General features: G+C 42.6%; 2 protein-coding genes across 2 annotated transcripts; one reads left to right on the top strand and one right to left on the bottom strand.

Annotated features, from left to right (window-relative positions):
• Window positions 1-122: 122 nt before the first annotated feature.
• Window positions 123-16,999, top strand: RAB23 (RAB23, member RAS oncogene family). The gene is made up of 7 exons (XM_065632742.1): window positions 123-299; window positions 1,819-2,055; window positions 2,831-2,916; window positions 8,355-8,511; window positions 10,009-10,091; window positions 11,322-11,414; window positions 12,308-16,999. The coding sequence occupies exons 2-7, from the start codon at window positions 1,901-1,903 to the stop codon at window positions 12,445-12,447; spliced, it is 714 nt and encodes a 237-aa protein (XP_065488814.1). The 5' UTR covers window positions 123-299; window positions 1,819-1,900; the 3' UTR covers window positions 12,448-16,999.
• A 1,554-nt stretch (window positions 17,000-18,553) lies between these two features.
• On the bottom strand, window positions 18,554-27,947 carry BAG2 (BAG cochaperone 2). Its single transcript, XM_065631716.1, has 3 exons — window positions 27,680-27,947; window positions 20,423-20,532; window positions 18,554-19,408 (listed from the first exon to the last, which is right to left on the bottom strand). The coding sequence occupies exons 1-3, from the start codon at window positions 27,841-27,843 to the stop codon at window positions 19,008-19,010; spliced, it is 675 nt and encodes a 224-aa protein (XP_065487788.1). The 5' UTR covers window positions 27,844-27,947; the 3' UTR covers window positions 18,554-19,007.
• Between the last annotated feature and the right edge of the window lie 44 nt (window positions 27,948-27,991).

The raw sequence follows: 27,991 nt of genomic DNA, 5'->3' as shown, positions 1-27,991 counted from the left end.
CCTCTCCCCCAGTTTGGGCAGCCGATGGGCCCGAAGCCAAGCGCCACGGGAGGGGCTCCCGGCCCGGCCGCCGCCTATCCAGCCGGGGCCGCCGCCGCGGGGCGGGAGCAGCGGGCGGGCACCTCCCCAGCGGCGCCCCCGCTCCTGACGGCGTTTCCGGGCGGGGGGAGCCGGGTTGTGCGTCCGGGTTGAGTCGGCCCCAGCGAGCGGTCTCATCGCGCGTTCCCTCCTCCGCTTCCCTGCCTTCCTCACTCGCGGTCGCTGAGGCGGAGCCGCCGCCCGCCCCGCTCCCGCCGGCGGTCAGTGAGAGGGGCCGCGGGCGGGCGGGAGGGCAGCGGGGCCCCAGCGGCGGCTGCGGGCGCTCCGGGGCGGGAGGTGCTGCCGGGCTGGGCGGGCTGCCGGGGAGCGGGGCCGGGGAGGCGGCGGGGCGGGCGGCGGAGGGGCCGGGGCCGCGGGAGGGGGCCGGGGCGGCTGCCCGAGCCTCCGCCCTCAGCCTGGCCGCGGCGGCGCCCCCGGGCAGGGCCGGCAGTGGCCGCGGGGGCTCCTGGCGCCGAGACCACCGGGCGGGTGTCTCCTGGCGCGTAGGTCCTCGCTTAAAATGGCCTGGATGCTAACGTTGAATGCAACTGAAGCAATCCTTTCTGAATAAAACATCAGCTGCCGGTGAGCCGGGCGGGGTGTCGGGTAGCGCAGCTCTCCCAGCACGGGGGGGGTGCTCGGTGGAGGGGTGTCCGTCCCCTCCTGTGGAGGGGGTGACTTGTCCCTCACCGGAGGAAACTGGCTGCCCCGCAGATGCGGAGCGTCCCTGTGCCGAAAGCCCAGCACAGCGAACCGCCGGGGAAACTTGGCTTCTCTGTGCGCCTGCATTTCTTCCTCAAAAAAAAAAAACCAAACAACAAAAGCCCACCACCAAAACGTATATGAAATACCTCTACGGTAACGCAAATATATTATTTTGAAGTTTTGCACGTTGGAATTTTAGTTCATATAAATATCTCCGTGTCCACTGTAACCCCTTGCAGTGTGAGCTTTGTATACTTGAGCGACCTGGCTTTGCCTCCAGTGCGAGTAAAATTAAATCGGAGAGAAATTAGGTATTTCCCCTGCAGTAGCTGTGTGATGTGGGATTGTGGTCACACGTAATACTGTACAGACTTTTAAAATGTCAGTAACTTGTGTATTATTAATAAGATAAATTGTCTAAAGGATTAAAACAGTTGGATTATTTAGTTTCTTGTTTTTTAAAAAAAATCGCCTTTGGAAAATGCATAATTTTCAGAATTGTCCAATTATAGTTAATACATTTAGCGTCTTGATTCACACGCAAAAGAAAAAAAAAAAGGCTCACTTTTTTTTTTTTAAATGTACTTCCCCAGAAAGGCAAATTTAGACAAGGTCATAAGAACTGGAGAAAAGGATATAATCACAGAAATAAAAAGGTTTATGTCTTCAAAGCACCGGTGTTGGTGTCAGGTGATGATATCTGAACTGGGTGTAAGAGAACAGTGGCTGAAGTGAGAAGTTGCCGCACTTCAGGCTCGGGATACACGCTGGGTTGATCAGTAGAGCATCTTGTACATGTTAGCAGTGGAGCATCAGGAACATAATCAACACATGACCATCCATTTGTACAGTGGAAGATATTTTTTGTGAACAGTTACATTAATTTCCAATTAATAAGTGGCAAATCAAAGTGTGGGCTGGTTAAATAAATTGCCTGAGGTCACTTGAGCGATCTATGGCAGAGCTAGAAACAAATTCTTCTATCTGTGTGAATCCTGATGTGTGATCATCTTTCCTCTTGCTTTCTATTCACAGCATTTTTATAAACACAGCTATTTGGTTTGTTTAAAGAATCAATAGTTTCCTGATAAGCCAGAGAGTCACCTGAGACGCAGAGATGTTGGAAGAAGATATGGAGGTGGCCATCAAGGTGGTAGTAGTAGGAAATGGAGCTGTTGGGAAGTCCAGTATGATTCAGCGATATTGCAAGGGGATTTTTACAAAAGACTACAAGAAAACTATTGGTGTAGATTTCCTGGAAAGACAAATCCAGTATGTATTAAACAGATGCCATAATATTGATTTTTTTAACTTTATTTCTTTATTCTGTTGTAATCCTAAGACTTATGAAGGCTTGGAAGACAAGGCCTGCTCTTTCTGAAGCACGGCAAAGGGAGTTGTTTTGTCTTTTGCACTGTGGGCTAAAACTGTATCACTCTATTTTTCATCCAAGATGTAGAATTATAAATAAAATTTGGAACCTCTATCATACTAAGCTTTTGACAACTTTCCCTTTTTTTGTAATTTCATATGGAAGAAGTGGAAGTGCTTATGATAAAATGATTACACAAATTTATTAGCCAATATAGATAAAAATAATGAAATATGCTACAGATTTAGCCTCTCTATGCAATATAAGCAGATAATAGCCAATTATGTTTGATAAAATGGAAAATACTAGGGGAATGAGAAGGAAGAAAATTCTGTAAATTCTGTAAGCTGCTTAAAAAGGCAAAAGAACCATTATTCAGACACCTAAGTTTTGATGTCTATATTGTTTTTCCTTATAGAGGGAAATGTAGAGGAAGAGGTGTAGAGGAAAATGTAATACAGATTGTCAGTAAAGAGCATGTAACGTAATTGAGGGACTACTGCCATAGTAAGTTATGGAGGTGAACCACTATTAATATTAAGTTACATTATCTTTAAATCGAGTAAAATTTGACTTGGATTACTCTTATATTGTAGACAGGGAAGTATTTCCGTCTCAGTTGTTTTGAATTGCTCTTGTTCGCTGTATTGATGACAAAACTGTCATTTATTTCAGAGTTAATGATGAAGACGTCAGGCTGATGTTGTGGGATACTGCGGGTCAAGAAGAATTTGATGCAATAACTAAGGCCTACTACAGAGGTGAAAATACCATGTTTGCAATATTTGGTAGTTGGTGATGGGTTTTTGGTCTGCACATCTCTAAGATATTTTCCTGTCTTTGTATTAAGAATTTTGGTTAATTCATGCATGCGCAAACTATGTTTAGTTCACCTTTTGCAGTTCTTAAACATTTTTCCGCTTCATGCAAGTTCCTTGCCTTAATTAAGTGCCACTTAATGCAGGATGCTTGGTAGTGCCCTTCAAAAACATAGAAAAATATGAGACAAATATCTGCACAGAAACTGCACTGAATGTAGCCATTCAAACAATCAAATGCAAATTTATATTTTCCCTCTAAAAGTGTTTTTTTCCGTAGGACGTGTATTTATAAATGTTCCAAAAACTGTGGCCGAGGCACTTAGAAATTAACCCAAGGGAAAAAAATCCACCAGTCCTCTTAGAAAGATAGTTTACTAGGCAGTATTGCTAGTACAGACTGCCTCAAACACGTTAATACAACAGAGTGACAAGGAAGGGGTATTTACTTCATAGAACAGAAACTGTGTTATTCAGCCATATAAAGGCATTTCATCTATTTAGCCAGTTACAAATTGCATACTTCGGCTTTCTTTGCATATAATTTAACAATGGTTGTGAAAAATCTTTCCTTTTTGCTTTTCAACATGACAGGTATGAATGACTTGGCAAAGATCCCATCATTCAGCTCTTGTCAAACTAATTGCTTGATGGCTGGGAAACACATATTGCTATGTTTATAAAACTACCTCATTTAGAGATAAAAGAATAGTTATGCTGTGCTGTTTCAGGGTGGTGTAGTCCTCTGACCTTTTTATATTTCATGATTGTTTTGTCAACTAATAGGTTTTTTGTTTGTAGTATTTCTAGTTGTCGCTCCTGACTGATGATTACCGTGTTTTCAGAGAAAGATCCTTTTTTTTTTTTTTTTTTTTTTTTTTTTTTTAATCCTCATGTGGAAATAGGCCATTCTGTTATATTACAGCTGACAAGTTGAGTATACGCATTTTAGAAGGTAGCACCTGATTCTGTTGGAGCTTCCTTCTTACTCTCCTGGCCTTCAGATCTCTTGGGTGCTTTGCTCTCCCCAGTTGTTTCAAGCCAAAGCCTTTTTCTCCTAATTACTGGGACTGATATGCTAAAATACGGAGTGTTCAGAAGAACTTTCAAGTACACTTACTGGCCTCACCACAAGCAAGCTGGTGGTTAAAAAACCAAAGTCTTCATCAGTATCTTGAAATCTTGCTCGTGGCTCGTGCCCAGCATTGTGCAGTTAGATCTCTACCTTCATGATCTTTATACCAAAGAGGCTGCTGTGAAGTAGAATGTATAGTCATGTTGCGGATGCACATTGTAGACAGCATGACGGATATATTAAGAGTTCAAGCTATTAGATACAGTGACTGTTCTGCACTGGACTTTGACTCATGAAGGACAATGGTAATTACAGGAACCTGGAACGCAATTTTGTTTTAGCGTCAGGTCTGCAAACACAATATTGTAGAAGCAGAAAGTCAAGATTACTTTGGAAATACAAGGATTTCATTGCCAATTATTGCTGATAAGGGGAGGACCCCTCTAAGATAGGTAAGGTAGATGCTGGCTGTTACTTTAAGGTCTGCCTCTCCCACAGGTCACTGTCCCACTATTACTGCACTAGGTCTTGTGTACTCTCCTGCAACATTGTGTGTTGTCAGTTCTTTGGGGATCACCTGCTCATCAATGGTCACACAACGAATGCTTCAGAGTGTGTTTTCTGAGCCTTCCTTGTCCAGGGACCCAATTTATTCAGCCTTGCAGAGAAACAAAACTGGAGCTGACAGTGAATTTGTCATGTGGTTTTCTATGTATAGGTGAGTACGTGCAGTGGGTGTAGCTGCATGGCCATGATCACACAGCGCAAGGAGTCCAGCAGCCTAAATTCACAGAGTTGAAGGAAGCTCTCTGTATGTATTTAATAATTTCTTTTTTATATTGCATCATGCATCTTCTTACCAGTTAGCATCTGATGGAAGTCACGCATTTTCTGATTGGCTAGGTACTTTGTTCATATGTTAAGCACATACATAAGCAGCTGTCATTAGCAGCAGCGTGTCTTCTGTCCATGTTACGGATGTTTCTCACAGCGGTATTTGATCACTTCTTTGTGCATGCATCCTCTTCCATCCACTACCACTGGTATCTTGAGTAGACCCCTGTAAGGTTTTTGATGGAAAACAGACATCTTGCTCATTGGTCCGTTACTCATTTGCTGGTTAGTCAAATTCTCAGGCTCCTCATTTTATCGCACAATAGTTGGGCTTCATATTTCACAAGCCATCGTAACGTTGCACTAACTTGCTCTTGTCAGTCACTTTTGACTGTAGTAACTATGGTAATGGGAGGGCTGCAAGACTTTCCTAGTTTAATTTGGAACAAGGCAGCCCTCTTTTGGATACTGCTGGTGAGACCTGGCACCCCGCGAAGCCTGTTAAAGACAGCTGGAATCCACGGAATTTATCAACAGTAAACAAGAACTTCTGGAGTGATATCACTGACCTTTGATTTTGATCTCAGTTTAAGATTCAACAAGCCACCATCAGTTTTACAGTGAAAGTGTGTTTTCTGTCATAGTCTGGAAAAGTTCAGGCATAGAAGAGCAAAATGAATAGCTGCCAGATGTAAAGCCCTGTTTGAGTCTGCTTGTGGCAAGGAATTTCTTTACACGTTTTCTATTACGTAGGCTTTGTGCCATTATGAAAGGAGAAAATGCGGTTACAGTCTATGAGGATGGGATAGTCTGCTGAAGATCTTTGAGACCTATGCAGCTGACAAGCGTATGCTCTCCTTAAACCAAGTAGAATGCTGGCACTATCTTATTTTTTTACTGAATTAGTCTAGGTATGGATATCATATCATGGATTCTGCAGCCAGTTGGAACCTTTTTAAAATGAAGATAAAGGGATTATCAAAGCAGTAATTGCACACAAAAAATCCAGTGTCCTTTTCTTCAGTACTTTAAGGTAGCTTTATGAAACAGCTTCTTACAAAAGAACTTTGATTTAAAATATTCATAGAGAACATCCTGGTTTTAGCTGTTCTGTTTGTGTCTGACACTCCGGTGCCTTTGCTGCTGGTGTCCGTAGTACACGGTGTGTTGTACGGCAGAGGTGGTGTGTGACTCCATTTGCAGTGGATGAGTGTGCTAATGATGTTATTGACTCTTGAATACTGTCAGTCGCTGCATATGGAAAGGTGTTTACATGCCTAAATCCTGAGGTTTGTCTTTGTTTCTTCTCCTTAGAGCTTCTACATGGACATTGTAATTTCTTAAACTTGTTTATGCTCTTAATAAAAATACTGAGTATTTAGCAATATTTTTAGACAATGAAGATCTCTGCTCTGCAGCATCTTCTGTTGAACTCTGTTGCCATACTAAGTTCTGCCCCATATTAAAGCATACTTTCAGGAAGATCACATTTGATAGCGTTTTGAATTGAGCATGAGAAGAGTACTTCTTTTGTTCTTATCTTCTTAAATAAGCATTTTGCAGGGTTATTTGATAAGTAAATTATGATATTTCTTACAATCCGGTGATCAAAACCTTCAGCAGATATTCGGAAATACAGAGTTACATTAGTGTACAGAATTTGTAGTTGTTGGTTATGCTTTCTTTTATCGTTGTTTATTAATTTTCCTGGAGAGAACCTTTAAATGTCAGAATCTCGAAGGTCCTAAAAAATATTTCGGTTTAATTTCTAATTAGAGCCTATAATATAATTCTCTTTAAAAAGCACTGTGGCCAAACTGAGTTATTTTTATTGTCTCTGTCCAGTGCATTCTACGTGCATTATATGTAAATTGAATAAGGAGGTCTGATGTTTTAAGTCATCCCCTTTTTACCTACCACATGCTAGGACTTTTCCCTCTGAACTTACTCTTGCAAAGTTATCTCCGTGTTTGAGCATTCAGAAGGAATGAGTGAAAGGAGAGAGATGAACTGAAAGTGTCTTAGAGTGGAAACTTTACAACAGAATTCCTAGTCATAAAACGGAACAAGATGATGTTTACAAATGGTGATAGTCTTTTAATAAACATTCTCATCTCCAGTAGAGTGAAGAACTTGAGAGGCTTTATTAAGCTAGATTGCAAGACAGTTGTTTAAATTCAGCATTGATAAACGCTTTGGAAAGAATAATTAATTTTATACCCAAGTGGAACTGCATCAGGATAAATGCTGTGGACATTAGAGGAATCAAACAAAATTTTAGAACATAAATAATAGGGAAAATTCTGGAAGACTACATTGCTACTAGAGCTTGATTTGAAATTCTGAGGGCAGTTCTTGTTATTCTGTATAAAACTATCCAGAAGGGTCTTAATGATATGTGAAAGAATGTTAAAGAGCATAGGAAAATTTTGTAAAGATAGAGTGAACTTGGCTTTGAAAAGCTAAATAAAATGAAACCTAATAAAAGAACTTGAGTGCTTTGTGTGAAAGAAATATGAAGATAGAAATAATACAAGAATGGGGGATACTTGGTGAAAGTCATAGATAAAAGAAAATTCATACTGATGGAATAATTTTTTATGCTATTTGTAATTAGATTGGGATATTCACCACAACGTAACATTAGAGTCTCAAACACCTTGGCTATCCCTTTTACACTCTGTTACTATCTATCAAATATATTAAAGGCATATAAATAATAAAGTGTTTCTCCAGGTGTTTATATGCAAAGAAAAGTAGTTTCTTGAAGATAACAAAGGGCTACTGGACAGTCAGAAGGCCATTCAGTAATATTTAAACTGTGGAAGTATCTTCTCAGTATCTGTGGGTTTTAACTATCGTTAAGGCTGTTACAAAACCATAACAAAAATGGTACAAAACATTTTGTATAATTTATCATAGTGTTGTGATAGAATGAGTATGAATTAGAAATACACCTATTTTCTCCAAAAAGCTACCAGACAATTTACTTGAAAGAATCACAACTTTCTCTGAGAACTAAGTTTTCTGCTCTTCAAAATCCAAATTACTGTAGCACAAAGAATAACATGAAGTGTGCTTTACAGATACTGCATACAGAAAAATATTTGCCTTCTGGCCTCCATTAAGCTGTCTGGAGAACAGTGAGCAATAAGCAAACCTCCCTTTCCCTTTTTCCAGCCTTTCCACACTCCCTCCTACTCGTTTCCCCTGCGTGCATTCACCCTGCTGGACATAGCTTGAAAGGTAACAGATCGTAGCCATCATGAAGAGTGGGTATAACGATCAGAATAATATGGCAATTATGACCATTGGTTTGACACAAGCTGGGCACTTTCATGGGAGAAACTTGAAAAATCCCTCATATTTGAAATACTTTATATGTGGGGTTTTTTTGTTTCTTTTTTTGTTTTGTTTTGTTTTAATGTTGGTTGGTTGATTTGTATTTGTAATGGATTTGTCTATTTTTTAGGAGCCCAGGCTTGTGTTCTTGTGTTTTCTACAACTGACAGAGAGTCCTTCAAAGCAATCCCTACCTGGAAAGACAAAGTCATGACTGAAGTTGGAGACATTCCCACAGTTCTTGTGCAGAATAAGATTGATCTTCTTGATGACTCTTGCATAAAGAAGTAGGAGCTTTATCTTGCTGCTTAAAGAACAATATATGTCCCCTGTAGATACACGTTTAAAAAAAAATCTGTGGGAGTTTCTGGTGAAGACATATGATATCTAAGTTGTCAAACCCATGCCCTGCATGAAAACGTGCCCCAGAAACATAAGTGACAGGTATTGCTGCATGAGGGTATAATAGTTCCTCGGGGAGATGTGCTTGCCAAGCTTGGAGCTGTCTGCTTCACGCCGCCTTTTGAAGTGTCAGCCAAAAAAATAGAATAGCATCAAGAGTTTGGTTGCGCCATAATATGATTTTATCTTTTTTTGTAATCAGAAATTCTAAAACTGTAAAGTTTCTCTCCTGCTAAAATCGACAGTTCCTGTTAAGCTGTGCTGTGCATCAGTGAAGCTATTGCCTAGTTTGGCTAGTGAATGCTTGCTGAAATGAAGAAGTAGTATTAAACAGCTTGTTTGATAAAATATCTTAATATGCTTTGCTTTGCTTTTCCCTAATTTGTTTTTAGTGCTTGTTTTTATAAAAACATTATAACTCTACAGAAGTACGTGTCTGTTAATATTCTCGAACTGCATGGTGCTAATCCTTCAATGTATTTTTCTTTACAGATTTTACTGTCAGTTCATTTTGCCTTTGTATATATGGCGAATTTCAGCTTAACAAAAACTAACTTTTATTTACCACAGCATAACATGTAGAAAATATTGCATGATGAAGTTGATCGTTCTCCACTTTATTTCTACATCTTCCTGAGAGATTTAAATGATTTCTTCTTTTTGTTGTTTCCTGCACTGGCTTTCTTTGTTCTCTGTTTGCTATCATTGATTGCATAAATCAGCTTCTACTCTCTCTGCAAAGAATACTGAGGATTTTTCAAAGGAAAAGCAAAATTGCATTTGAACTCCTTTATTCATGGTATGTTCCTTAGGTTTTGTTCTCAGCATACTCCATCTGCCTCAGTAGTTTCATCTTTCTGATGATGTGATTTGCCTTGGTGAAGTTTCCATAAGTTTCGTCAGCTTTTCCTTAAAATTTAGCACCGGTTCTCTTTCCCTTCACAGAAAAAAAGCAATTCTTTATTTAATCTCTACATTTATCTGATTGCATAGTCTACTGCTTTATTAAAATATACATATAGATTAATTTGTTGTTGTTGTTTTGACTTTGCGTGGTAATTGTTTTGATTCTAGTGCTGCTAATTACAGCCTCCTTCCTTTTTATTTTCACTGACACCTGTCATGGAACCCTTGGGAAATTTTAGTTAATGAAGTCAATAAATATTGAGAAGGAATTACTTTTGGCCATACAGAAACTGTATGTAAAATACCTTCTTGTTATAGTGGAGCTATTGTAAAGAAACCAAGGATCAGGTATTTTTTGTCAGAGTTTCTTAACCCACCTTGCCATGTTTATCTCAGCACGAAGCATTTTGTCTGTAAGAACAAATGCTGGCAAATAATACAAATTAGTATTTACAAAGTCTTCTTCTCTTGTGCAGTGAAGAGGCAGAAGCACTGGCAAAAAAGCTAAAATTAAGGTTCTACAGAGCGTCTGTGAAGGAAGACCTGAACGTGACGGAAGGTAGGGGATGGAGCGGAGCCGGCGTCTGTCCTGCCTGCTGCTCTGTGCGCTCAGAGTCCCTCCAGTGCTTCCCGTGTTGCGTGCTGTTGGCAATCCTGTCTGTGTTTCTTAGCAGCACACTTCAAACATGGCTAAAATCACTTGATATCAGTGTCTTTCCTTTCTCTTCCACAAACAGTGCCTATCTTCAATGTGCTAGGGCTGCTTAGTTCTAATGACTGTCAGTAAGCACTGAGCTTTTAAAAAAATTATACGTAGAAGTTCAATTATTGCAACATACAAATTCTTGAACAGATTATTTTGTAATTATTAATAGTTGATAAACAATTGATATAAACCATTATTTCATAGTTTGGTTATATTTAAATGAAGTACATTAAAAGATCAGACCTCTTGCAGCCTTTCATCTACTGATGATATTTTACTAGTTCCCAAGTACCACTTTTTGATGTATATATTTCATTTAGTAAGAGTCCTGTTATAAAATTCAGTCACTATCTTTTGTGGGGTAGGTTTGAATAATCATGAGTTGTAGTCTGATAACTTTTGTTTACTCAGGCCAACTTAATAGTAAACTAATTGTTTCTCTTCTGTTATTGTCATTCACCTTGGAAAAAAATCTATGAGAGAAAATGTGAAATGTTTCTGTATCATCTTCATATGAGTTATCAATTACAAATGTAAATAATCACAACATATATGGGTCCTGAAAATTCCTCAATAATTGTAGATTTTTTTTCAGAATCCTAGGTAGACTTTCTATACCCTGATACAAATGAGGTTAGCTTTAGTTAATTAGAAGAATGTTGCTGCCAAGTTTTATTAATAGCCTTACTTTACATGACTGATACTATTCTAAGGCTTCTTGCAATATATATATGTGTATATATACATACACATATATATAAAATTCCTTCATAATTTTAAAAAGTTCCAAGTTGCATGAATTGGAACATTTGGCAGTATGTGCCAGGTTTATTACAGGAGTATTGAGATGTTTCTGTCTGCTGTGCAAGACCCACATATGGTAAATCTGGGTAGACTCTGGACTAATGTGGGTTCTGCTCAGGTACTGAGCTGAGAGAGAATCACTTACCAGATTGTGCTAAACCTGTGGTGTCGAGTGCACTTTTGTCACCACGCAGAATTTTGACGTGAAGGTATTATTATTGATATGAAGATTATTTTTAAGCATACTCTGATGTACCTTTTTTCTTTTTAACTTTCTAGTTTTTAAGTATTTGGCTGATAAATATCTTCAAAGGCTCAAGCAACAAACATCTGAAGATCCAGAGCTAGTACATACAAGCAGTAACAAGATTGGTATGTATACTGTATTTAAAAAAAAAAACCAACAACAACAACAACAAAAACAAACCAGAAGACAGTATTTTGTGCTATCAAAGCTTATGGTCTCATCTGTTTCAGTATGGAGTTAATACAAGGTGAATCAGGGTCTAATTATTACCTTCCCACCTTAGGATATTGTCTTTTTTCCTTCTGTAAAATATCTTTGTGACTCTGTAAAGTTAAAGATTGTCAAACCAGTTTACTAAAGTTTCCAGCTAACGTTTGGGAAGTGACCGTGTATTAAATTTGTTTAAAAAAACATTGTGTAAGGACTTGAGAAAGGATGCTTGTTGGGGTTTTTAAATGTAATTAGTGTTACTCATCTTAGTGCAGATTTGCAGGAGACTCACAGTGAAAGAATCTGGCATGTAATAAGAATGTCTTTGTAATCTGCCTTTTGTAAGGGAACACTGAACTTCTGTAGTCCTTCTTTAACGCATTTCTGAGTCAGTTCACATATTTTCCTTAAACCACTCCCTTTTAATTCAGGCTTTTTCCTTACCTTTATCTCAGCAAAGTTTCTAACTCTAAAATTGTTGTGTTTTATTATATTACTCAGCTAACCATAACTTTGTTAGCGTGCAATTAGTAGCATACACATAGGCAGATGGACGCATATGCAGCCCTTCAGTTGCATAGGTATTGTAGACCAGCTTTAAATACTGCCGGGCTGGTAATCCCATCTGGCTCTACTTCATTCATGTTCAGCTGCAAAACCAACCCAGAAATAGACAAAGCCTTTAAAAACTAGAGTGTGCATGTGAGGGGCACTACTGTGCCTGAAGTGTTGTGTCTTAAGTCCTAATGTATTATGCTGCAGGAAGTAAAGAAATAACAAATACTTTTCTTGTCTTTAATTTCTGTAGGTGTTTTTAACACAGCTGGTGGAAGTCACTCCAACCAGAATTCTAGCGCTCTTAATGGTGGAGATGTCATCAACCTTAGACCGAACAAACAGAGGACCAAGAAGACCAGAAATCTTTTTAGCAACTGCAGCATACCTTAGACTGCTTTTGGAGGAAAAAAACCCAACAACAACAAAAACAACGAACAAACAACCCAGTGACTTGGATGAAGTTGTGCAATTGGATACAGAGCAAAGCCAGCTGCAGAGGTATTTTTACCAGTGCTTTAGCAAATCTCGTGCCTATGGGATCCTTGACAGGACGGGTTTATATGAACTCGCTGATCGCAGCGTTTTGGGGTGTGTGGAGTGAGACACCTGGTGGCAAAACACAGAACCGGGGCTGCCCCGTGCACTTTGTAAAAATTAGGCAAGCTTCTCCTTTTGAGGGAATTATTTACAGAGCTATGAGCTAAATATTGCTGAATTGCAAAGCACATTTAATGTACGGATAACACAAGTATAGGTACAGACCATGACACTATGGCCCAAAGTATAATAGCAACCTTGCAACTAAATTTCAAAGAAGATGTTAGAAGTAGTTGGTCGGGACACTAAGAAGATAAATGAAGAGCGAAAAGAAGACATTACATTTTATGCTTGACTATATTAATATGGATTCCGGCAGTTCTGGTGGTACTTGTGTAACATATATGAGTGCTAAGGTATATATGTAAACATTTGGTATGAATATTTAGGCTAAATTCTAGCGTATATGTTACTTGGAGATCAGTTAATGATCATAAAATAGCATTTTCCATAAAATACTTAACTACATTTCAGATGTGGCTTTCCCAGCTGCCACTGTGTACATTTAACTTGCTATACTTTGGGCCTAAAAGCTTAGATTTAAAAATGTATGGTGCCAAAAATGCTCCTTTTTACCTAATGCTGTGCTACAGATGTTTTTGTAAGTTTGTTTTTCTCAGTGTTAACAGGTTGAACAAATAACAGAGTCTTTGACACTAATAGCTGTTCAGAAGGAACATATAATCACATTCCTGTTCAAATTTGTTGTATCCTGTGTTGTCTATGAAAAAGGAATTTGCAAAGTGGTGTCACAAAATTGTTATCTTATTTGGAAAAATGTTCATAGATACCATAAAATAAGACATGGAGGATCCAAAAAAAATGCAGCTGATTGAATTATGTTTATGAGACATTTGTGATTGTTGCCTCAGATTCAAAGTTAGCTGCTGGTTACAGAAAATCTAATTCTGCAAGATCAGAGACATGGCAAAAATTTTCCAAGTGCTTAAGTGATTTCACAGAATTGATTTAGATGTTTAGGAGCTCAAATCTAAATTTAAGTTATTTGGACTTAGGCTCCTGAATCACTAAGGTGCTTTTAAAAATGCTAAGCAAGATATCTTTTATTAACCAAAAATAAACACTTTTTAATCCTCTTTAAGAGCATGCATGCCTTTAAAAAATATCCATTTTGTTTACGTGGTTTTGTATAGTATATAGCATAATTTTAATTTTCTAGGATTTCTACAACAAACCTGCCAGTGACAAATGCAAAATATGCTGCTTGAAAAAAAAAAATCAGAGTTTTAATAGTTTTTTAAATGGTGTATGAGAATGAAAATGAGTTGAGCAATGCTGTATATTTTTGGAAGAAGGACTTTTCACTGTGTGAATTCACGTAGGGGGCTTGACTTACTTTGTCTCTAAGTCAATGAGTACGAAAACTGAAAGGCACTCTTTCCCACTGTCTGCAGGGGGAGAAGTGGGTGGCAAGTTATGTACGAACACTAAAGATCTCTGAACTCTGTATTTTACGTTTACTATATTAGACTTTTTTGTTTCTCGATGAGCTGTTAGAGCATCTCCTGTTGCTGGCCAGAAGGCGGCTGTCAGGGCGCTCCATCCCTTTGCTTTTGCAGCAAAACTGTGTGTTCGTCACTAATGTTTCCTGTATTTTCTCTTGGATAAAGGCCTTTATTTTTTAACAAGTGCATTTAATCGCTGTATGTGTGTGTAAATGGAGTCAAGTCCTATCTGTCTTAGCAATTTAAGAAGCAAGGTACTTGGGATAAGATGTAGCGATTGTACATCGTGGGGCCACCTTACAGCATCGGGATGCAGGACGGAGTGTGTGCATGAACAAGTTTGACAACTGTTTTTAATATGGAAACTTTTACATGTTGTTGTCTGTCTGTTGGTTTCACGGTTTTGATTCATTTTTCTTGAAAAAAAAAAAGTGTCAGAAACATCTTTTTTGCCTTGTTTGACTTTGTACAGAGTACTGAAAAGTAAGTCTTTATTACATATAATGACCATTTCTACTATTACGTGTTATACTGCAGACATTGTACAATTATATAAGCCATTTGTATTTAAGGTCTGTCATTATAAACCTCTGTTTTAAGGACTGAAAACTCAGTAGAAATTTTCATAGGTGGAGACTTGACAGACTTACTAAATTTAGGATATGTTGGAATTTAGTACACATACACTTTTAACGTAGGAATATATATTTGCAGCATTGGGTAACAGTGAGTTTTAATTTAATTCCTGTCTTCAGTCTACAGTGGCTCTTCCTTTGTTGTGACTTTGCAGTGCCTGATCTCCAATACGACTGAGATGGAGACTGTCCAAATCAGCATTTTTCTGGAGAGTGCTCTGCATGCACGCTGCTCGAAAGTTTATTTTTTATCTTACTGGGGTTAGTGCGTAGATGTAAACCAGATGACGTGCACATTGCAGGAATCCTTAGGTAGTCTCGTCACTCTTCAGCAGGAGTAACTTTTGCCTTTTGGATGAAGAGATATGCCTAAACGCGTAGCACTCGCCTTGTCCCTTGTGAATAATTTTTATTACGGATGTTTCCCTGTTCTCCACTCAAAGTGATCTCATTAAAATATCATTGTTTTAGTTACCAAAACCTCCAGCTGCAGAGCTGGTACTAACAATGCCCTTCTCTGTGCATCTGCGTGACTGCATGGAAGGGGATGCAGCTGTCACACCATCCTGCATTAGGAGCAGCAGATTTTCCTACAAGACACTAAGTTTCTTTCCGTTAGACAAAGCTAATTGCACTTCTCTTATCTCTTAATATCTCTTGAGTAGCTCATTGGATGTATTATCTGAATGTTGCCAAAATTCTTTGCTTTTGGCCGGTAATGCTATCACTAGTAGAAAAACTTCAGTAACTCTTAATGCCTTGGTGAAATAAACGTTTACTAAAGAGTGTGACACGGAGGCATCTGTGGCTCCGTGTTGTGTCCATTCAGTGAATGGGTGTTCTCCCAGCTCGTGGGGCATCATTTGATGCAAAGCAGTAATGCCAGCGGGGATGTATTTCCAACTGGAAATAACAGATCTCAAAGTTGTAAGACTGATCACACTAAGGTTTTTGCGCTTGTGTGTGTGTGGTTAATTTTTTTTTTTTTTTAAGTTAAATATTCCACTTAAGACAATTTTGGAGCTTTCTTATTTTCAGTGTTTCTTAAGGTAACGCTACCTTTTTGAGTCAAAATGCCTGGATGACCATACTGTCAGTCTGATTTCCTGGGAGTTTTTTTTATGCTTCAGTAGAATTTGTGTTGGTTTTGTTTTTTCTCTCCGTTATTGGGCTACAGCATGTCTGACACATAGTTTTCCTTTGCATCACTTCTGTAGATGTACATTATACTAAAGGGAATTGAGCATCTTACGGTGTTGTAGTGCCTGGAGGTTACGCAGGGGGTACGTGCAGAACTCGGTGAACTTTGGACTTGTTAATTCCTCTGTTCAAGTTGATGGCTACCAGGTAATAACAGAATTAGTGGTTTGCACTGTGGAACCCCCTTGTGGGAATTCAGTCTTGCTGCTTGGATTCCAGTGATGGTACCCAAGCCCCTGCTGCTTTTCTAAATGTCATCACAGGGGAGTCCTGGTACTGAACTAGACTCACTCTCAGGTTTCTAGTAGTCAGGTAATACTGATAATTTGTGGAGTGAGTGTTCGTTCTTTTCTTCCTGAGATAAACATTCAGCAGAACCGACTAAAGTTGGTCAAAAAGAAGTAAAAATCCAGACCAGGAGAAATACCGTTCCCATTGCGAGAATAAAGATGCATCGTTACTAATAGATGACTTACTCTTATTTGCGAGTTCATGTGAATCTGAATGGTTAAAACAGATAATGTACATAACTGTTTTTATCACCATCATGATCTCAAGTAAATGTAATATATTTTTAAGGAAGAAAAAGTCAAGACAATGTACAGTAATCCTCAAGAGGGAAAATAAATGTTTAAAACTGAATATTCTGCATATGCCATTCCTGTAAAATCCTTACGAGTTAATTCTGCTGTTCTCTTGTAAGTGACTTTAGTTGTGTCATGCAATTTAAACATCTTGATTTCATTACTGTTTGGTCTGATACAGGTCACTACTTTTGTGGTTATATTAAATTGTCAGTGTATTAAATGTCAAAATTGCTGTAACCCTGTAGCTGTGCAACCTCAATCTGCTGGAGAACCCAGAGTGCCTGATTCCAGCCCCTGTGTGGCGAAGAGCCGGCATCCAAGGCAGGGGGTTTGGGACCCCCGGAGGAGCAACTGTGGGTACCCCAATTTTTGCACCACACTGATCAGATACAAAATGCGGATTCTGTTCCGCTCTTTCGGGTCATTTTGTTTTTCGTGATTGGTCTGGCTAAGGTTTAAGTGAATGTTTGTAGGCATTGCAAGTGGCATTAAAATATTACTAATGTATCAAAGATGCCTGATGCATTTTCTGAAAAGAAACAGGTAACAAGTCACTGTTGGTTTGGGGTTTTTTATTTTTTAATTAGTGAAATGCCTCACAGCATCTGGGTCTGCCTCTCTACCCAGGTGCCTCAGGAGTCTGGGCAGTAATATACTCCTGCTTCCTCATGCAGGCAGTTTTTCACACAGAAAAACAATCTGCTTGCCTAACACCCCAATAGGGATTAATTAGCCGTGTTCTGGCAAGAAAAAAAGTCTAGAAATGTGAGAAAAGTCACATTTTTATGGTCACCTTTTTTTAGGTCAGGGAAGTGCTTAACTACGCTTGACAATACTGAAGCCTTGATGCCATTTAGGTGGTTTTTCACGCTAGTATATGTTTAAGACACCCAGTATGAAACTACAGTAAAAAAAAAAAAAGGTGTCTTTTGCTGTGTCCTACAGGTATGACTGTGTGAAAGAAACTTTAAGGACAATATTGCCGTTTTTAAAATGAGATTATTCAAACCTATGGGCTCTTTAATGGATGTGGCCTGTCAGTGTGCAATCGTCAAGCGTAGGAGAGGGTAGTGGTGGCTGTTCTGAAGACCTGCGGGTCAGATGACACAGGGTCTAGGAAAGTGGAAGGAAAACGAAAGAGAGAATGTTAAAAATAAACCATTAACTTAGATCAAAATAAGTCAAATCTACCCTATTAACTCATCTGTAGATACACAAGTTGTAATCACTTCGTTTTTTGTCACAGAGAACAAAAACACTTGTACAAGTGCTATAAAAAATAAAAATACTTTTAGCTATTGGTACAACAAAGAGGATCTAAAAAAGAAAACAAAAACCCCTAACGCTCTTGGCCTGGATAACCTCATAATGGCCTTAAAAATATACATGTATTGAAAGAATATTCTAAGCATCAGTAAGTTAACATTCAACTTAACTATTTCACAGGATGACTTCCAAGTGCATCCCAAAATCTGCAATGTTTGACCAACAGCTGGGGAATTAGCGTGGCAATGATAAGCAGAAATTATCAGGGGTGGGAGGTGGAAGGAAAAAACCAAAACACCTCCCTCAAAGAGTAAATCATGTTAAATTTTAAAACCGTAGTATTGTCCTACACAAGAAACAAATATGGTATCTGCTAGTTGAGAATTCAACCATTTTGCTCTCAGTCACGGATAATAATGCAAAACCAATTTGTAGTATAGTAGCTGAAAAATACTATTCCCCTTTAGATTATTAAAAAAAACCCCTCACAATAGCAACCTCAAAATACAGCTAGATGGTGGGAGGCAGGATGGGTCCCTGGGCAGATGTGGAATGGTGCTGGAGCTCATTTCTGGCCTCGGTTGTGACCTTTGGACAGACGTGTCACTTTGCACTTCTGTAGATACAACGTGGAGGTATGTGTCTGTCTCTTGAAAGGATTGTGATCTGCTGATGAATAGTGCCAATTTGTTCAAATTATAAAAGGAAATGAGTAGGACAGTGAGTTATTTATGAAAATACCATATACAGTTTATTAATGTTTTTGGTTTATTGCCATAATTTGTCTTTTTTTTTCCCCAAAAGCCTGGTTCACACACTATGTATACAGCAGAGAAAAGCTGAAATCTCACTATATGACAAAACAAATTTAGTTTAAAAAAAAAAACAAAACAGGAGAATGAAGGAAAGGCTGGATTTTGATGATTTCTGATAGTTCAGCAGAAGCACAATTACAATTTGCAACAGAGCAGTATCAACTCTAGAGAACTCCCGATAGCATTCTTTATTGCCAAAAGAAGATGCCAATGCTACCAAACCCCATTAAATGCTCGCACCTCGCAATCAAAGAGACTTTGGCGCATGTGCATGCGTATATACGCGTGTGCATGTACAGAGATTTTTTTTTTTCTTAGCTTCTGTGTGCTTTTTATGGAGAGTTGCTCATCCTGTGATTTGCCAGAAGTAGCCAGGAGGATAGTTTAATCCTGTTTGCTGTTGCAAGACTGCCGAACAGATGATTTCTGGTGCTCTAACAACGTGATTGACTTTTCAGAATTCTCTAAGTTTCTGAGCAGAGTCTCTAGCCGCCTTTTGATTTTCTTCTGATCCTCGATGGCACATCCGATTACCACAGACTGAAATTTCTGATCGATGGGTCCTGCTGGCACGTCAGATGTGCACGCACCGTAAAGCGACATTAAGCGGATTTTGGCGTCTTCCAGATCATCTAGAAGTTTATTGACGATTTCGTCGATCATCTTTGTGGCATGCTGTAGGGATTCCTGCTGCTGGGCATTTCGGATTGTTTCTACAGAAACCTCCACAGTGAGGGTTCGGCCCATCAGGCGATTAGCAGTCAAATTAAGCTCTTCTCTCTCACCTAAACCAAAAAGTATTCTAGGTTACAGGCAAATACTTCCCCATGCAAATAACATCATCAAGACAATGAAACTGCTCCAACTGTGCAATAAACAAGGTTGTTTTTTTAAGGAAGTGACAATCAACAAGACTTCCAGGGGCCAGAAATGAATTTTTTGCATTTGCCCAAGTCCAACTGATTTCACACAAGCTTGCAGCTTCTGATGTGAAATGAGGCATTAAGCTCTACCAAAATTTGAAGTAATGCTTTTCTGCTGCTGCCACAGTGCTTGCTGTGTCACATTAAAGCAAAGCAGACAATATTATCAGGAAACGTTACTCATTAACAGAGCAGGCACATGAAAGATCCTCTGCGCCACTCTGAGGGAAGAATTTAGACAGTGCCCCAAAAGGCCATAAAGAGAAAACAGATTTCTGACTACCAGGTGCAATTAGGGGCCATGAAAAAAATGGTTTTCTATTTTCTGAAAACTTTTTTTTTCCCCCTAAAATATGGGCACAACACATTTGACATACAAGGTCTTGAAGAGCCGATAAACCAGCAATTTAAAACACCCAATATAAACCATACAGATTTAGGGAATATATTTAAAGCCATGTATCACACAACCATGACAATTATCTTCATCATCAGATTCTTGCAGGCCGTACGCTTTGTAGCACTCATGCCTGTCCAGTAGTCAAAGCCATTAAAATGCTGGTTTTTTCAACTATATCTAATCATCACCATTAGGATCAACTCCTTGCCCTCAGCCAAGCTATATTAATCCCGACTTTGGAAATAAATCTGGGATTTCACATACACAGTACGTGGTAGAACACCCAGCTGAATGGTACATGAATTTTCGCAGTCAGGAAAAAGGGGATCCCAGGGTAAGGGGTGGCCCCTCAGGACCCTTGCCCAGCTCCGGTGTCCCCCCCTGGCCAGCAGCGGGCACCCAAACGGAGCTGCTGCCCAAGGCTCGGGCTGCTCTGCCCGCGGGTCGGCTGGGCGCTCAGCCGAGCAGCTGCTCACCTTCGCTGATGTGCCTCATGTCCTGGCTGTTCTGTATGTTGTGGATCATTTCGAGCAAGGTTTCCTTCTCTTGTTCCATGGCAGACGCTGCGTCACGGAAAGCCTCTACCCTGAACATGGTTGAACCAAACAAAACGTTTGAAATAGCTGTTCACCTATGTAGCTGCCCAGAACTGCTGGTTTTTTTAAATTTCAGCTTAAGAAGTACAGTCAGTTCTTAATTATCCATGAGCCAGACCCTCTGATTTCATTACCTTCTCCCGTATCTTAGCTTCACTTTTCAAGACTCAATATAATTTTAAAACAAACGGGGGAAAAAAACCCCAAACCAACAATAATTCGATCAGACTTAAGTATTTTATTTTACTGACAGTGCTTTTCTATCCTACTCCATGGTTAATCTGCATATCCAGAGCGTGACAGTTCTACAGCCCCGTGGCACAAGTCCTGTAGCTAACTGGCAATTCCTGCCAGCAGCTGCACTAGAAGAGAACCTGACCAGGTGCCCATCAGGAACTTGGGGGTGAAGGTGGCAGCCGCTCGGACGGAGGCAGCACGGGGCCGGGCTCCCCCGCGGGGCCAGCAGTGCAGAACCAACACCCACCTACAGAGCAGCAAACGCTCCGGAAAATTCACACACCACCTTTGTAGCCGAACGACTCCTGTCATGAGGGAGAAGAATGGGCAGGAGGGACAAAGGTCACGCGCTTTTATTGACGCGACAAGGGCTTCCCCCTGAGCGGTGTGACTTGGTCGCTGGGAGAAGACACTGACCACCTGCCCTCCCGGTCACTGGTGTTTTCCACAGAGCGACGCTTGCTCTGATTCACACGGTGGGGAAGCTTCTGTGGGAGCAGCTCCCATTTCTGGGCTTGCGGAGAAGCACAAAACCCGTTTTCTCCCGAAACAGGACCCCTACTGCTGTCTTGCTCGCTGTGCTGAAGCTCACCCAGGAGGCGGTGGGGGCAAGGGGAAGGCCCATCCGGAGCTGCTCTCCCTGGTGACTATTTGGTCTCGGTAAGCTCCGCGCTTGCGCACCCACGGTCTGCCCTCCTTCTCGTGCCATAGGGGACAGGCCCACCTGGCCACGGGTGGTGTGAAAATGGCACACTAGAAATGTGAGTCCAGTTCCTTAATTCACATCTTACTCCCCGCCATAGTTGTAGGGAGAGGGCTTTTGCATTCAGTGGAGTCACCTGGAAAAGCACATCTGGGACCTGTCTACTTCGGAGAGCGGGGACAAGAGGGACACGTCCCCCCCGCCAGGCTTTGCCCTGGAGGCTGGAGGGCAGGGGCTCACAGAGGGCTTGCCAAGCTGCAACTGGCTGCAAGAGCTGTGCCAAAAAAGTCAGCTCCGCATTCCCACAGCCCACAGGAAACAGCGTTATCGGGTGAACCTGGCTGATGGAGGCTTTCGGCGCGCAGCTCAGGAGGTCGAGCTGGTGTGAGCAGCACATGGATCCATCTATCCTGAAACGTACATTAAACCTGGCTGGAAAAGGGGAAACAAACCAAAACATTGTTAAGCCTCTTAGATGCTCTGTGCTCTTCACCATTACTGGCCGCTGCCCCGAGATGGGCTTGTCTGATGAGACAGGTGTGGAGCTGCTGCTCCTTCCTCAAGGGCTGGCTGAGGGCAGCAAACTTGGCAGAAACAGCAGTAACAGAAAAGAGGGCAAAAAAAGGCAGAACGGGGGCATTTGAGGATATAAATAGTCAGACTTCCCATGCAGCCTGCTCACAAAATGGTTGTTTTACAAAATATTTAGCCTAATTTAGCCAGCGAAAGCACAAGCTTCAGGCCTTGCCTTTAATGTTCATTCCAAGGAGGAGTGGGAAAAGTTAATGCAATGCAAATTCTTGCCGAGAGCAAACACTTTTAATTATTATTTTGGGCTGGTTAGTAAGAGCAACGAGGCAGGTGCAGTCATCTCATACTTCAGATGTCTGCACTTTATAATTCAGAAAGTCTAGCAATATTTTCATAAATGCCCTGCCATGCTCTTTTAAAAAACTAGTATTTTCACAATTTAAAAAATGCATTATGGTCACTGGAGAGCTTAAAATTAAAAATCAGAAGTGTAGAATTTCAATTTTAATAGTGTTTTAAAATCAGATTCAGTATATCGTTGTACTGACTTAAAAACTAAAGGTCTGGCTCCAGCGGATGGATCAATCCAGATGGATCAATCCGTGATTTCCACGGGCTTTGCTGGGTCCTGTGAAGAATGTGGAAAAACTGCATTGCAGAGATGCATCCTGAATTGGTGCAATACAAAAGAGGATGCCTAAGCCATCGCTGCTTCCAAAAGCGCTATTGATATGCAAGGTAGGACCCAGAAGCCAAATTATCAGAATTAATGATTGTATACAGCAAAAAAAACCCACCGTAATTTACCAACTAGACCCAGAGCAAACTGGGAAGTTTAATTTGGGGTTTAATTTCTGGTTAACCAAACCATCTGCTTTGACTGACATTATTTTACAGAAAGTCATATAACCAAATCTGGTGTTTTACTTGCAAAAATTGCTTCTTGGGGATTATTTTAACCACTTTTTCAACTGTAATACAGAGTGCCACACAACTAAAATCCACTGGGATTTTAAGTTTAGCATTTGCTTCCATAAACGGCCGTCAAAACGAGCGCCTACCCTGGCGCCAGGTACCGGTGGGTGCAGGAGGCACATCGGGTCCTGCCGCTGGGGTGAGGGCAGAGGGAAGAGCACGTCAGGACTCCCCCAGCCCCCTGCCATCCCTTCAAAAAATGTGCATCTTGGCCAATTATGAGCAGCGTGATGGGACTAAATAACCCTAAAAAATAAAACTCCTTGGAGAGATGTCTGGAGGGCAGGGTGGAGGCACCGTGTGATAACACAGCAGATGGGCAGCAAAGGCGGCAGCTCAGCAGCGGTGGAGTTACACGCACCAAGAGAGGATGAGGAGAAATGGCCGGAGTAAGGCAAGACAAGGGAGCGGAGGGAGCAGCCGCTGTCGCTGCTGGGGAACCGGATCGCACGGAGACCAAAACAACAGGACAGGGTCACTTTAGAACAGTGCTCTGGGGAGGGGGCGAATAAAAAAGAACAAACCAAACCCAAGGAAAGTGCTCACACCAGCCTCACAAACATAATGCTCCAGAGAAGATGCTGGGGGCCTTTATCAAGCTGAGACACTTCCCACCGGTGGGTCCCGGCGGCTCCTCTGGCCCCTGGCCCGGCAGGGACTGCAGCCCTTCCCTTCTTACTCGCTGCAGGAGCGTCAGGTCCGCACCTCGCAGTCAGCTCTCATCGCTTCTTTCCTAAAATGTGCTTTGACTTGATAGGTTTGTGTAAATCTTTACCTTCCTGGGGTAGGGGGTGAAAAAAACAACTGGAGGAGATAAACCTCTAGCAGACGACTGCCATGGAAAAGAGTGGAGATACAGTCCAAGTCTCAAAAAACCAACCAACCAAAGAAGAGAAGGCAAAGAGAACATAAAATACTCATTAATGCCCAATTATCAATCATCTTCATGCAGCAGCATGGTCTTTTTCTAACAGATGAAAACATCCAGTCATATTTTTATTTGAAGTGTATTTGTTGCTTTGAACATCAACTACATATTCCATCTATTACCTAACACTAAAAAAACCACATTCCTTACTTCTGATTCTCCCCGGTCCAAGAGTGGCCAGCCGCACAGAGCCTTTCCTTCCTACATACCATTGGCATGAGCAGAGCGCTCCCCACGAACAGGTGGACCAGCCTGAGCTTTTGTTTCCAGACAAGAAACTCGATACCCGCTTTCTTATGACAGCTGCAATAACTCTGTCCTTTAAACTACTGACTCACAGCTCACTGGTAAAGCTTGTGCACTGGAGGTGCGGACATGTTTTCAAAGGAAATAAGAAACATCTGAAGATGGTACGGCTTTGTTCCTGAGATGGTGCTGAGCACACTGGATGAAGACAAAACAGAGGTTTCACCTCAGCATCCTCAGCTGCTTAAACTGAGCTTGCGTTCCCAAGTAAGCAGTCCCATGAGCATACAAATGGAACGGTGGGCGAATATGGTTGTTCTGAAGGAGAACGGGAGGAAAAGTACAAAAACTAAAGATTAAAAAAAATAAACAAGAGTATGACTTATATATCATTAGGACTGCATGTTCACTTAACGCAACTGCCAGAACACAGTGACTCATAAACAGAGACTCTGGTCCTGCTTCCAGCTGCTCCTGAGATGTCTTGGCATTGACCGGCAGCCAGGGCAGCACGAAGGTCCCAGCCCTTACAGGGGACAGAAGTGCCACCTGCCCCCTTGCTGCCCCGGCTGGGGGGCTCGCTCCCCGCACCCAAATTAACTCCCCTTTCCCACTCACTGTCCTGACAGAAGAAACTCCCTCCACAAACACCCAGCAGGGAGGTGCAGAAACACCCCAAAAGCAGCACTCGTGGAAGGGAAGGGAGAAAAGGGGAGGCTGTGCAAAGCAGAGCATCTCCGATGGGATGAGGGCTGCCCTCATGAGGTTCAGCCAACCTGAAGCAACTTGAGACCTGAGGGTTGTCCAGGGGTTTAATTAAAGGCTGTAGTTCACTTTGACAAATTTTCACTTATATTGACAAGCAACATCTCAAGGGTCTATAGCTGAACTAAACCGGCTGGAGAAGGAAGAAGTGTGGAAACTCTTCCTCCTGTCATTCAAATAACTTTGAAATGAGGCATGTTGATTAGTTGCGCATGGAAAAAAAAATAACACTTGAGTGACTTTAATCCAAGTAGTTTGACTCTCTTTTCATAATTGTTCCGCATTTAGAACTCTGCCTGTTTGAAAGACCCAGAGCAAACTGGGAAGTTTAATTTGGGGTTTAATTTCTGGTTAACCAAACCATCTGCTTTGCTTCAGAGTCGCTCAGCAAATTTAAAACACATTTTTGCATATTCTGCTGCTCATTTTGTCATTACATATTCACGTGCTAGCAGCAAGACTTGTCTGCAGACAGTGATTTTGTTTAGTCAAATTGGAGAAGCCTGCAGAGGACTTCAAGGAGATCCAATCAAGCTAAGTGAAAGGCTAATATAATAGCATGTAAAGTCCACTCCTGAATAGTGCAAAGTAATGTAGGTAGAAAAGGGAAAATGCAACTCCTGTATCCCACAGAACTCTTTTAATTACAGGAAAGTCCTAGAAACATTCTGGGTGGTTCTGTGAAAGCAGCTGATCAATATGCAGATGTAATGAAGGAAAGGGTGTGTTGAAACCGAACCAGCAAGAGGTGAATCAGTGGAACACCCGCGGCACGCTGCGCATCCATCCACCTCAGAGAAGACTCTGTGTAATTAGGCAGAGCTGAGAGGATGAGGAGGATGATTAAAGGCAAGGAATTGTCTGTCATGTGGCCGAACTGGGAAAAAAAATCAAGTGGGATTTTTTTGGGGAGTGTCAAGTCGCAGGAGGAGACAGGACACGTTTTGGCCCAATGATGAAATACGTGTCGTATTCACGATTACTCCGGAAAAACACACCTAAGCTGCAGAACGCAATGCTATTCACATTATAGTTACGTGATTTGTTACACTTCAGAGAGAAAGTGAACACAAACATGGGCAACAAGAACATCCATAGCTGGACCAGTAAGTGCAAAGTGAGGTTTAAGAGACACGAAATCTCATACACTAGCGCTCAGCACGGTGCTTAAAGGCTTGCGAGAGCCTCCGAGGCCCGAACGACACCACGTTCTATCCTTGGCTTTCCTGCATCCTGCATCCTGCATCCTGCCCGGCAGCTGCAGGATGGTGACAGCAGTGGGACAGTGGCAGCAGTGGGACGGTGACAGCAGGGGCAGCAGTGGGACGGTGACAGCAGTGGGACAGTAGCAGCAGTGGGACGGTGGGATGGTGACAGCAGTGGGACAGTAGCAGCAGTGGGACGGTGACAGCAGTGGGACAGTGGGATGGTGACAGCAGTGGGACAGTGGGACGGTGACAGCAGTGGGACAGTGGCAGCAGTGGGACAGTGTGACGGTGACAGCAGTGGGACAGTGGGACGGTGACAGCAGTGGGACAGTGGCAGCAGTGGGACAGTGGGATGGTGACAGCAGTGGGACGGTGACAGCAGTGGGACGGTGGGATGGTGACAGCAGTGGGACAGTGGCAGCAGTGGGACGGTGACAGCAGTGGGATGGTGGGACGGTGGCAGCAGTGTATTCACAGATGTATTCACCATCGAAGGCTTTCCCTTCCCTTTGATGTGCTATTGACTCCAAGCAGGGTGCTGAGAGCTAATCCCAGCATCACGGCTGGATGTGGCTAGCACAGCCACTGCTGGGGCCATCCAACTTGCTGGTGCTGGAGCCTTTGCTGAGCTGCCAGCTCTCATGCTCCCAGGGTGTTGTGATTTATCCTGGTCATCTAGTGTTACCCAAATCTGCTTGGAAGCTGGGCGGAGGTGGGAGGAAAGCCTCATTGGGGCCAGGATTGGTGAACAGTGTGCTCACGGGCTCCTGCTGCAGCCCAAACCTCCCTCTGCTCCTGGCACCGAGCAGAGGCTATAGAAATGTTCTAGCTCTGGAGATGCTCTAAAATCATATTTCGTGTGTGTGTGTATATATATAGTGTTGTAACCCACTGCTCTCAGGAAGAAGCTTTTGTGCTTGCAGAGAGGGGCGCTGGCCAGAGCAGGAGTGTTTCTTTGCTCCGGCAGCAGAACGAGCTGTGCGGGATGTTGTGTCTGCTCAAAGCTGGGGAGAAGCGAAGCGGGACGGCGGCAGCCGCGGGACGGGCCGCGGGGCTGCCGGGCGGGATGACGGGCACATCCACCGCGGGGCTCGGGCACGTCCTGTCGCACCATCACCTGTCGCACCATCACCTGTCGCACCAGCACCGCCAGCACCCCCTGTGCCCCTTCTGCCAAAGCCTCCCCAAACCGCAAGGGGGAACAAATCCAAAAAAGCCTTTTGCGCCTCTTTTGAAAAACGTTTCCATACATTCACATGCATATTCTTATCGCCGCGTATTTCCAGGCCACGCCGTCTCACCTCAGAGCAGCAGCTGCCACTTTGAACGTCCCCCCCACCGCCCCCGACGATCCTTTTTCCCTCCGTCACCTCAGGAAGCCTCGCCCCGGCGCCGGCCCCTTCCCCCCCGCTGCGGGAAGGCCCCGCGCCCGCCGCCGTGCGGAGCCGCGGGCCAGGCCAAGCAGGCGGCCCCCTGCCCTCCCCTCCCTTCCCCTTCTCTCCCCTGCACTCCGCCCGGCCCTGCCCGGCCGCAGCGGGGCCCACCTGAGCTCCAGCTGGTCCAGGTTCTCGAGCAGGCGGCTGGAGCGGTCCGCCATGGAGGTGGAGCGGTAGAAGCGGCCTCGGAGCTGCCCGCCGGACTGCTGCTGCTGCTGCTGCTGCTGCTGCGCCCCCTCGCTGGCCTTGGCGCTGATCTTGGCCTGGGCCATAGCCCCCGCCCGCTGCCGCCGGCGGATCCTCGCTGCGGCCGCTCCCTCCCCGCGTCCCGCAGGCGGCGGCGGCGGCCGAATGCCGGCACCTCGCTCATGGCCAAAGAAGGAGCCCGCCCCGCCGCCCGCCCCCGCGGCCACCCCGCCC

The sequence above is a fragment of the Caloenas nicobarica genome, chromosome 3 (assembly GCF_036013445.1).
Source record: "Caloenas nicobarica isolate bCalNic1 chromosome 3, bCalNic1.hap1, whole genome shotgun sequence".
NCBI classification, from domain to species: Eukaryota; Metazoa; Chordata; class Aves; order Columbiformes; family Columbidae; genus Caloenas; species Caloenas nicobarica.
This window is presented reverse-complemented; position numbering and strand designations above follow the sequence as displayed.